This window comes from Symsagittifera roscoffensis, chromosome 3, assembly GCF_963678635.1.
Source record: "Symsagittifera roscoffensis chromosome 3, txSymRosc1.1, whole genome shotgun sequence".
Lineage (NCBI taxonomy): Eukaryota > Metazoa > Xenacoelomorpha > Acoela > Convolutidae > Symsagittifera > Symsagittifera roscoffensis.
In genome coordinates this window covers 81875114-81887358 of record NC_087064.1, presented here as the reverse complement: position 1 = coordinate 81887358, position 12245 = coordinate 81875114, and the positions used below count along the sequence as shown (strand labels likewise).

Here is a 12245-nt window from a genome sequence, read left to right as displayed (position 1 = left end):
CTGGAATAATCCCACTGACTGAGCTCCTGCCAAAGCCAAATGTCATCCACAAATGGTATGCAGATGATGGAAGCGCTGCAGGTGATCTTAAGAGTCTCCGCGCAATACTGGACAACCTAGATATGCACGGAAAGCTTTTCGGGTACAATGTGAAGCCTTCCAATTGTCAACTCATAGAAAAGAAAAATTGTCTTGAAAGCGGCACAAAAGTATTCGAAGGCACAAATATTAAAATGGTAGACGGTTTTAGAGTCCTTGGATTGGTCATAGGAACACCATTAGCATGCGATAATTAAATCGAAAGCGAAATTGAAAAGACAGCTACCCTAACTGAAAAGCTTTTCAAAATAGCTAAAACATCACCACAAAATGCGTACTCCTGCTACACAAAGGGAGTTTAAAATAAATTAAGCTTTCTAACCAGAACAACTCCGCAAACCTTTAAAAAAAATGGATGGAATTAAGAAAAACGTAAGACAGCAGCTACTTTTTAGTATTGCTGGTAAAAACCATATAACCGATGAAGGTCGCAACTTTTTTGCATTACCACTAAGAATGGGAGGATTAGACCTCCTCAGTAACACGGACTTTTCCAGAAACAAAGAGTGGTCGCGAGCCATTTGTGATCCGTTAGAAAACAGTGATACAGAAATAGCTAAAACGGAACAAACTCTGTTAATAGAAAAATCAAAACTGAGAAACAGAACATAACACTCTCAAAAAAGGCTAAAATTATGGAACATTGCTCATCATAGAAAAAACTGAAAATAAGTTTAGCGTCACAGAAAGGAGAATCCAATAGGCAAAGCTTGCTCCCCCTAAAAAAATACAATTTCTCTCTCAACAAATCAGAGTTTTAAGATGGATTACATCTGAGATTTGGATGAGAACCACCAAACACCCCACATAAATGCCCGTGTGGACAACCATTCACACTGACCCACTCCCTACACTGTCCCAAGGTTGGATACACTCACTTAAGACATAATGAATTTCGCGATACCCTTGCGACACTCCTGGACGAAGTATGCCATGATGTTGAAATAGAGGCGAATTTTCAATTGTTGGAAGGCGAAAGCTTTCACAACAAAACAACCAAAACTGAACATGACGCTCGACGTGACATCAAGGCAAATGGACTCTTGGGAGGCCGGTTCAGCCGAATTTTTTCGATGTGAAAATTTTCAACCCCCATGCTAAATCCTGCCCAAAAATATATCTGACGCCTACAAATATGAGAGTATCAAAACATTAAAATATCAACAAAGAAATCTGGATGTGGAACACAGCAGCTTTGTTCCACTAATTTTTGCATGTACCGGAGGAGCAGCACCGGTCTCCACAAAAACCGTCCAGAAACTAGCAGAGAAACTAAAAGAAAAACAGAACGAATCATACTCGGACACAATTAACTATACAAAAACAAAAATAAGTTTTGCACTTCTGAGGAGTGCAATCCTATGCTTTAGGGGGTTCAAAAACTTAAAAATACATCCAACATAGACAATTCTATCTGTGCTGTAATCGAGGAGGGTAGATTTTAATTGACAATTCTCTTGGTGCGTTAAAATAGACTTGATTTGAAGAAGAAGAAGAAAGAACACCTGAATTACTATACAATAAAAGCCAAGGCATCAGTATAGCAAAGTGTAAAAAATAAAGTTGGTTAAAATTCATTGGTTACATCAAACAAAAAACAACATCAGAAAACAAGCAAAAAACAAAACAAAACAAAAAAAGTTCGGTTACAGTTCAGAAATTGGTTGGTTAAAATATATGAAGTTACGGATACTAAAAAAACATCAGTTTTAAGAATTAAGAACGAGCTGGTATTAAAATTTTACGAACAATTTTACAGATAGTCCAAACATACAGCGTGTATACAGAGTATATACAGATTCTCGTTCAAACAATGTATGACAAATTAAAGTAAATTGAAACATATAGAACTAGCAAAAACGGAAATCACGCCATGTATTTGTATTTGTACATATTGGATTGTTTCTCAATTCAATCACGTAAAACTCTTTCAATTTTTTCTTGAATACCGTTCTCGATTTTTCTAAATTGCGCAAAGTTATGGGCAGTGAATTTCATTTTTTAGAAGTCAAATGAAAAAATGATTTTTGTAGAGAAGCGGTTGAACAATGTTTGTCAAAAATATTTTGTTTGGTTCTTTTGTTGAGCCTATAATTCGAGGCAGTCGGTAGTCTCAATGTATTTTGAAAAGCCTTCTTTTTGTTTGTAAGATATTGGTATAAGTATGTTATACACTTTAACTCAATTCTTTTCTCGATTCCAATGAACGATTTGCTAATGCGAAGAAGGGAAGAAGATTTAAATTTCGATCTGAAATATGTTATTTTTATCGCCCAGTTCAACTGTTTCTCTAGAGATAGCATCAAAGTAGCATTAATTTGTATTAAAAATATTGCTGAATAATCTAAATGCGATAAAAACAAGACAATGAAGCAAGGCAATTAATGATAATGTCGGCAGTTGTTGTCCAATTGTATCTATAGCTTTAATTCCTTGTGCTATTTTTTGGAGAATTGTTTTGATTTGTGCAAGAAAAGATAAACTTGAATCAAGAATAAGGCCTAAATATTTGCATTCTGATTTTTTGGCTACATAATGCCCATTAATTACTATTGTATCAGTATCTACATTTTTGCTATCATTTTTTTGACAAAATGTTTTAAATTCCGATTTAGATGCATTCAGATTCAATTGGTTCTCTGCAAAAAATTCCGTTATATTATTTAGTGATTTTTGCAATCGATTCAAAGCATCCTCAGAAATTATAGAAGAGGAAAAAACCATACAGTCGTCAGCATATTGAACTAAAGTACAACCTTCATATAATCGCTCTTGTATGTCATTAAGATATAAATTGAACAAGAACGGACCAAGTACCGTTCCTTGTGGGACACCTCGTTTGATTTCAATCCAGTCTGAAAAAATTCCATTGACGTTTACTCTTTGAATACGTTTGTTTAGGAAGCTAGCAATTAAAGCATTTGCTACATTTGAAAAACCGAGAGAAAGCATTTTTTCAATTAAAACTTCATGCGAAATAGAATCAAAAGCCTTGGAAAGATCTAATAAAGCTGCATGTACGATTTTTTTTTGAATCTATTTGATTTCGAATACTTTCTGTCACATGAAAGATATTGGTATCCTAAAATTTTCTTTGTGTTCGGTGATCATAAAATTTTGTCGATATATTTATATATAGCGTTGGTATGGCCCTATCCAACATGTGCACGTACCGTGTCGCATGACGGAAGGGCCCATTATAATTGACCCCTTAAAAAAAATTCCTGTCATGGCATGGCTTTCAAAGTTTTTTTTTAATAGATAAAGCTTTTGTTTAAATGCTTTCCGTTTCAAGAAAATTGAAATCGTTGTGTTAATTATTATGTCAGTTCGGTTACCAAAATTTTATTCGCAATCTGTTTGATACTGAAAAATATGGTTCAAAAACTTTTAACTTACTTTTAATTACGTATTTGCAATCAAAGCGACATCGGTTTAAGGCGATTATATATTGCAGAAGAACCAGAAAGACAGATATCTTTGATTCTCTGATGCGTACAGGGATCTTGATAGTCCCAACAACGAAATTGATCTCGAGAGGCAAGAGGCAGGATCCCGCTTTGGTGAGACAATACCTGGAAGTTCATCAATCGAGCGAACTTGAGTTGAAGTCATTGCGAGTTGTGCTGACACATAGAGAGAACTTGCCCGCGATATTCTCAAAGATAAGAGCGCGGACTCAGAAACCATCACAAGAACGACGCAAGGCGAAGGCACGCAGAGAGGAAACAACGACTGACGTCTCTCTACCATCGGCTGAAAGGGCGCGGATTGGGTAAGTGAATCTACTGTGTGAATTATCCTGCTGAGAGCCGCATGAGTTTAAGTGCTCGTGGCCTGCAGGATAATGACCGCCGTGGTTTTGCCCCCACCGATGCTGAGATGGATACTCAGGAAAAAACAAACTTGGAAATTAGTTTTGAATTACCTGAAGTATTCAAATAAATTAAACAACAATTTCCATCGATTGAAGTTTTTACGGAAATGTCAAAGCAATGACATAATACCAGATTTTTTGAGATTTCGGGTGCCAGAAAATGGGGTTTTTTCGGACCAAGCGGTGCATAGCTTTCAATTAAAACTCCTAAGAACAGAGATAAATCAGGCAAGGTCAGAAGAGAAGAAGATAGACGATGATCTAGCTAAGGCAAGAGAGGTAGTGCGGAGAGGGATAGATGAACAATGGTGGCCCTCAATAGCATTTTATCTAGAGCTACAGGCTAGAATTGCTATCCATGACATCAAGGATAGACATGAAAAGAAGTTAAAAAAGCTAGCAGAGCGGCAGGACAGACCGTTAAAGAAAGTGAATGACAAATCGGTCAGAGCACTAGATGGCATTGAGCTACCCAAGTGGGTTCATGAAGTGTTAGGTTTTGGCCCAAAGCACCCGGTGAGGGATCGTTTCAATGAACTTCACTTTCTTGCGGACATTGATAATTTTTTATCTGAGCTTAAATCGCAAAAGGTACCAGGTGAAAAATTATGTGAAATTGAAGCTGCTGCAAAATCATACGCTAAACGTGTGCGGCAAACACTCTCGGATAGAGGGATTGAGAAAGCCAGGAAGTATTTGAAGGACAATGGTCTCTTGGCAGTCCCATTCGATAAAGGTGTTGGCTTCTGTGTAATGAAGAAAACGACATATGAGGCTAAACTAACTGAGCTGCTGCAATCGGAACAATTTAGCGAAAAACCAGGTTTAACTGATAGTGTTGTTATGAAAATTGAGAAAGACATCAACAAAGAACTGTTGGCCATGAAAAAGAAAGATGAGATCGATGAGGCACTGTATAGTAGGCTTAGGTCCACGGGAGGGCAGCCAGCTCGATTATAGTGATTGGCTAAAGTACATAAGAAAGGAACCCCTCTCCGTCCCGTACTGTCACTGCCAGGGAGCTCATATGAACATCTAAATAAAACTTTGGCCAAATTTTTTGACAACATTGAGGGGGCAAACATTGAGACAAACACACAAATGGCTCGGGAGATCATAGAGAACATAGATCTAGACTATAATGAGAGTATTATCTCCCTGGATGTCAAAAGTTTGTACACTAATGTCCCACTAAAGGAGGCAATAGATATAGCACTGAGGAAACTGTACGAAAAAACTAGTCCTCCTAAACTGGCACGCGGAACTATGAAGAAATTGTTGAACATGGCTGTAAGTAAGGTGCACTTCAAATGCAATGGTTTATGGTACGTACAAAAGGATGGGTTGGCAATGGGTGCATCCCTTGCTGTCATTCTTGCCAATTTATGGCTAAAGGAAAACGAATATGCATTAAAGAAGGAAGTACCTGCGTTGACACAGCTAAATGAAAACCGGAATGGCCTATGCCCTGATTGCGAGCGGAGGGTAACATACAGAAGTAAGGGGATCGAATGCGAAGCTTGTTTAAATTGGTACCATTTAAAGTGTAGTAATGTATCCGACAAAGAATATGAGCAAATCTCAGAAATGGTTTGGTATTGTAAGAGATGTAAAGAGCAGCGAGATCAAGAAAAACCAACAGAAAATGTCAAAGCGTTCCTAAGATATGTAGATGATATAGTGAGGACGGTAAAGGGGGATCCAGATATAGTGTTAAAAGCAGCTAATGAGCTCCACCCCAACTTACAATTCACTATCGAAAATCCGGATTTGAACGGAGATTCAGCCTTTCTAGATTTGAACATTAATGTGGACTCACGAAAAAAGGTAACATGTGGATGGTATCAAAAACCAACGGATACTGGGACTATCCTTAACTTCAGAAGCTGCGCTCCATTGCAATATAAACGCAATGTAGTTGAGGGTACTGTTCATCGGATTTTTAGAAGTACATCAACATGGGAAAACTTTGACAAGGCAATGAAGATTAATAAAGAACATTGGGTGGATAATCAATACCCTGAAAAATGGTCAGATGGTGTCGTATTAAGAACGTTGAATAAGATCATCGACCGAAAAACTGACACACGAACAACGGTAACATCAGTCAAGGAAGATCCTTTACAGGTCAGTGCACCCATTTTAACATTACAATACCGGGGTAATGCATCGGAGTGGTTTGCTGCCAAACTGCGTCAAAACGCCGGAGCCCAAGTGATATATACTACGAGAAAGCTCAAGACTTGCCTACCGTCCCTTAAATCTCCCTTTGCGAAAGATTTGAAATCCAGAGTGGTCTACAAGCTCACATGTAGTGGATGTAATTCCACCTATGTTGGACAAACGGTCCGGCATTTGACCACGCGGATTGAAGAGCATCACAAGGAAGATTCGCCAGTAGGGCAACATTTGAGAGAATGTGACAGGGATGGAAAGATCGCTGAGCTTAAGTCTGAGATTATAGATCAATCAAGTAACATACAGAAACTCCTCACTCTGGAGGCCTTACATATTTTGAAAGAACGCCCCAGAATTAACACGCGCGAGGAGTTCAGGAGCAGGGAGCTGACATTAAAATTTTAGTACATGTTTAAACATGACTAAAAATTGCAATTTTTGAAAAAATAAACTGACATGTCAGTTTGGATAAAACATCAAATCGAAAAATTATGACTCAAGTAACAAAAAAGTATGGAAATTGTCATAATCGATGAAATAATGATTACGTAATAACAGATGTAAGAATGTGATTGGTTAAAAATTTCTAAATTGTTCTTTTTGAATTTCATACATGATCTTTGATCATTTTATTGTAAATAAAAAATTTTATATCCTGACGATGCACAAAATGTGCGAAAACGTTTGAATTAACAATTTTAAAAAATTCTTACTTTTTTAAGGTAATCAGAAGATCAAAAGTATCGTAGTAACCGAGGTTACAATCAGGAGTCCGTGCATCACGTATTCCAGTCAAAATCCTTGAAATTTTCTAGATATTGAAGTGATAATGATAAAAGAAGATGACACGCGTTGATGTCCTTACAATTAAAATCGATACGGGTTAGATTTCTTCAACAAGAGCAATATTATTATCACTTCCATATCTAGAAATTTCCAAGGATTTTGACTGGAATACGTGATGAAGGAACTCCTGACTGTAACCTCGGCTACTACGATACTTTTGACCTTCTGATTACCCGTATCTAAATCACTGGTTTGAGTCGTTTTCTATTTGCTAGCTTACAATGATACGCTTGCCTGATATCGCCTTTATTTTCAAAGTTTTTCTTGAAGCCAGAATTTTTGGGATAAACGGCAAATCTTCGCAATTCCTTAATGTGAAAAGATATATTGTTAGGAGACTTTGTGGTATTCTCAAGCTACGAGCTACTCTTTCTTAATATAATTACGTAATATGAATTTTCAATAGATTAATGAATGAAATAATCGATTTCGATGAATGACGAAGGGAAAGAAGGGTTCAGATGCACAAACAGAGAGTAGAAATTTTTTGGAGAGACAAAGGCGAGACAAAATATCGAATCTAATTAATTGCTTTCGAGAATTGATACCGTCGCAGAAACTTCAGTCCCAGAAACCGGTACGAAACTGAGGTTCTTAAAAATCTCGCAATCAGCTTTAGCTACTTTTAATGATTAAAAATGAAGCGGAATATATGAATTGTTTTGTTACAGCAAATCCATGAAGTGCTAGCGGCAGCCTTGGAGTTTCTGAATGAGCTAATTATCAAAGTCAAGGATTGTGAAAAACTACATTCTAAAGGTATAGTGGCTCGCGTTTCTTGAAGTTAAATTAAAATTGAATGAGCGAAGTGATTGTTTTAGTTCCGAATTTTGAAAATGGGGAGAAACTTTGTCTTCGGGTGTGTTATACTCTCATTACGAGGCCAAATTGTGCATTTTGTGAATTGTAAGCGGACAATATTTTTCCAAAAAATTTTTCTGAGACTTACACACATCAAGTTGTGCGCCTATCCAATGACCAGTTCGGCCTCGTATGTTCTTTATTTTTGTGTTCCAGGGAAAATCTGGTGCACCAAATAATTATCGAAATGATCTAGCATAAAAAAGCCCTTTCAGCCGTGATTCGAACATTTAAAAAATTCAAAAAATTATACCAGTTTTGGGAAAAACCGATTTAAGTCGAGCAAAGCGATCGAGTAACATTCAGTATATCAAAATTTGTTATTTAGGCTAAAAACTTTGAGTATTATAAACGGCAAAATAGTTATATGAATTCCATTGAGCGCAGTTTTTGGTTTGTTTTTTGAAGGTAAATGTTGTCGATTATGCCTAATTCAGTAACATTATACGCGTTTTGATAGTTCTCTTATCACATAGCGCCCAAAAAGGACCGTTTTGTAGTTTTTTAATGGTTGTCGGAACATTACGTGCTACTTGCACAGCAACCGGCTACATTTTTTGCTCCGACCATTAAAAATATATATAGGAAATTGGTATTCGCGTGTGAATTTGTTTTCTTTCTTTTGTTTTCCACGCAAAATCAGGTACCTCAAAGAATCATCGGAAAGTGTCTAGTAATATATCATATTACAGCCTTTTCAGTCGTGGTTCCAACGACTTCAAACAATTTGAAAAAATTTCTCAGTGTCGAGAAAACCTTTCCGAAATTTTTGATTTTTGGTCTAATTTCGCGAGAATAAGGTGAGCGAGCTGGCTTCAAATAGCTTATTTATGCTTAGCTTAAGTAGTGAAAGCTTTTTTCGAGTAAAATTAGTTTTTGAATTTATTTGATTTTAAAATTTTTTTTTTTCGTTTTTCTATTCATTTTTCTACAAAAACTGTTTTTCAGTATGCCAATTTTATTATGACTGTCGAATATGCCTTAGTTCTAGAAAAAAACGTTTTTTGCATGGTTTAAGACATTGTCGGAACATTCCGCTAGTTGCACAGTAACCGACTCTCCTTTTTTCTTGAAATTGGTTCACCCTTTTCCGCTGTTTGTATTTCGATTTCTTTTCAAATCAACTTTCATTTCCTAAAAGGAAGGCAAATTACGCTAATTAATCACGAACGACGCGAAAAAACATGATTAGATTTTAAATTTTGAAAGTGATGATTTTTTAGATTTTTAGTTGACCAAAAATATCTATTGACCCTGTTTTCTTGTATTGGTTTGATTCATGAAAAAATGTCAGAAAGAATCAATTTCCTTTTTAAATATCTGTTTAGCCATCCAAAATGTTGAGGTGTCTTATTACAAGACTCAAAACCAACAGTTGCGTAGCTTGCTCCGACATGCAGGTCTGTCCGACATCCAGGAATTTCAACTCATTGCTGCTCTCTCTGAGCAAACAGCGAAGAACACAGAGAGTCAAGTTGCAATTTCGCAAACTGATGATACCCCTGACAGTCAAGTTCAAAAAACAGCTGATGAGGTATTTAAAGGTGGTGAGCAACTTGTTGTAGATCTAACAGTGGACCAATCGGACGAAGCCGCTGTTAAAAAGGATAACAAAGCGCGACCCGGTAATGTTATTAGTTTATCAAAACTAAATAATGAAGCGACTTCCTCTCACAATGAAGAAAACTGTAAAACCCAGGATTGCGATAGAGGTTGGAAACAGAGCGAAGTTGAAAGTTGTGAAGTGTTCAATGTATCAGATGACATCAAGCAATTCATTCGGCGAAAGATGATCGAAATTGTTTACAAGAATTCTAGCAATGTTTTTGTCCAGCTTACCAATGCTCTTGTTGATTCAAGTACATCGGAGAAATCGGTCGCTAGAAAAGGACATTTTAGTTCGCAGTCATCGCAAACTCCTCTAGCTCTAGATCTTTCTACGCTGAGTCAGATTAAAATAGGCGGAAAAACAGTTCGCCTAGTTCCAGTTATATCTTCAAGCTCCACCTTAGCTGGTCTTGAGAAAGAGGGAAATAGATCAAAATCTACGGAAAATACGCTGGCTAGCCGCACTGATGGAGAAAGTGTACTTGAAAAAACAAATAAAGCAACCCAGGCAGTTTCCAGTGAAGCAAGTGATGAGAGTGTGCCAACGAGCGAACCGGTTTCTATGAGCCTCGTTTCTAGTAACGACAAAGAACCCCTGAAAACGTCACGGATTGAAAGTGGAAACGAGTTATTAAAGGATTTAGTTCCAAGTTTGTCTGATCACCGAAATGAAAGGCGCGTGCTGCCATCGATTTTCAGCTTGGCTCGCATCGAAGATGATAACAAAAAAGTGCCGTCTATTGATGAAATAGGCACCCAACTGCAAGCAGATGCTAATCTGGACCAGGCTATTAGGTCATCAACTTTATTCGACATCGATAGCTTAATAGCAAATCACGATGACTTCTCAAATCCGTACCCCATCAACTCGGCAACATTTGATTCGAGCAATACTACTTTGAATGAACATCTAATAAATTCAGGTTGTCCTCAAGAATTGATGACTGCAAGTTCATCATCAAATTTTTCTATTCGAAATTTGACAAGTGAAATATCGACGGAAATATCCATGAATCAACGATATCAATCTACACAGAATAATTTCTCGACAAGAAATGATTTTGACGGTTCTGATAGTTACAGGATCAAAAAAATCAATTCAGCTGGAAATGTTTCGGCCTCCAAGGCAAGTTCTCATACAGTTGAAGCACTGATAATGCCAAGTGGGTCTTCTATTCCAAATCATCCGAGGTCACAAAATACTGGAACATATCTGGCACAAAATCGAAAGGACGTACCTGATTTGAACAGAAACTTGTCAAATGCAAGAGGGAAGGAGCTACGGTGTCTCGAGGTGAATCCGCCACATGCTAGTGAGTTTTCGAATGTGAAAAGAAAGATCACTTTCGAAAATGAGAATCATAATAGTCTTGATAGAACTAAGAGGACTTTACAGGAAAATCACGAAAACAATGAAATCGGGAGTCAGAACTGGTTTAGTCCGATCTCTAAGAAACAGAAAACAAGTTCTAATAGAGCGAGCCAACCAGCAGGCGCTGCAGTTTCAGCAGACAAAAATGATTCGAGTTTTGCGTACCTTCCACCGCAATATCCAACTCAGCAAGCTTTCGTCACCCCCGCACCGTTGCCGTTCTGGGAAGAAAATATGGTTGTCATGCCTCCTCAAGGTTATGGCAATTCTTTCGTATCAACTGGCGGATCATTTGTCTACCCTGTCGTGACGCAGCCTTGCAGGGAAAGTATAACGCAATACCAGGGACCCTATTACGTAAATAGCTGCTATGCTTATGATTCGAGTTCTGCCGATTACTCTAGTACAGGAATTTCGGACTACAGACCAAGTCAGGGTTTCGTGATTCCACCGCCTGCATTAGCAGCTCCTAGTTATGTGAATACTGCCAATGAGTTAGCTGACCCTGGCAAGTACTTCTCAAACTTCTGCCAACCGATTGCGCCAAGTTTTCAGTACAGTACAAATTCAGGAAATTTCCAACAGCAACCCCTGGAGCCAGAAGTTTTGTTGCAGCCTTTGACTCCAGCTGAGAAGACCAATACATTTCGACAGTCAAGTTCTTTTTCCGGGTTCAAAGATGTCGAGTTTATGGCTCGCAATAGTTCGAATAACATAAGTTCGAATTCTAACGTCGCGGCTTCAGGACCGGGAGGCAGTGTAACGTTTAACCCGTTTTTGGAAGGGAGCAATGCCCAGACTTTTACAGTAGAAGCAATGCAGCACCCTAGCTCGTTCCAGCATTCATTTCCATATCAGGTTCCTTCTGAGAAATCAGATAATAGCAGTCGCAGAGAAGCGAATGAAAAACAAACACGAAGTAATTCAAATCCAGCAGCTATGCCAACTCAAAAGAGAAGTTATCCAAGCTCTTCTAGAATCGAAGGCATGCAGCAACGAGTAACACAAGCTGGAAATGAGCTATCAACTAATGCTCCGAGACATCTCATCAAGAACTTCGTCTACCAAACGTCTCAACAGAAAAACCATCCACAAGAACCGAGAATAGAAATGAACAACAAAAACTGGAATAAAAAATCTTTAGAGAACCGCACAGATCAATCTGCTCGCGCATCTACGAACGTGCAAAGTAGCTCTAATAATAGCCAATTTAACTGGAGTTCTCCAAGCGTTGAGCCATTCTCTGTCTCGTCGAGTAACTTTCTATTTTCCAATTCTGAATTGCCCTTTTGATAATTGTATCGAAATCATTGCTAAAAATAAATGTTTGATAGTTAGAATTTACAGATGATAATTTATATTTTGTACATCGGTTTTGAGTTTTCAATGATCGGTTGATCCCTT

At 37.8% G+C, this 12245-nt stretch overlaps 2 protein-coding genes across 5 annotated transcripts in view; one reads left to right on the top strand and one right to left on the bottom strand.

Moving 5' to 3' along the window:
- Positions 1 to 12245, bottom strand: part of LOC134841170 (calcium-dependent secretion activator 1-like) — a 570701-nt gene that overhangs the window by 194221 nt on the left and 364235 nt on the right. The gene's annotated exons all lie outside the window — the stretch shown is intronic.
- Positions 7208 to 12213, top strand: LOC134842171 (uncharacterized). The gene is made up of 3 exons (XM_063858386.1): positions 7208 to 7577; positions 7672 to 7759; positions 9190 to 12213. The coding sequence occupies exons 1-3, from the start codon at positions 7437 to 7439 to the stop codon at positions 12132 to 12134; spliced, it is 3174 nt and encodes a 1057-aa protein (XP_063714456.1). The 5' UTR covers positions 7208 to 7436; the 3' UTR covers positions 12135 to 12213.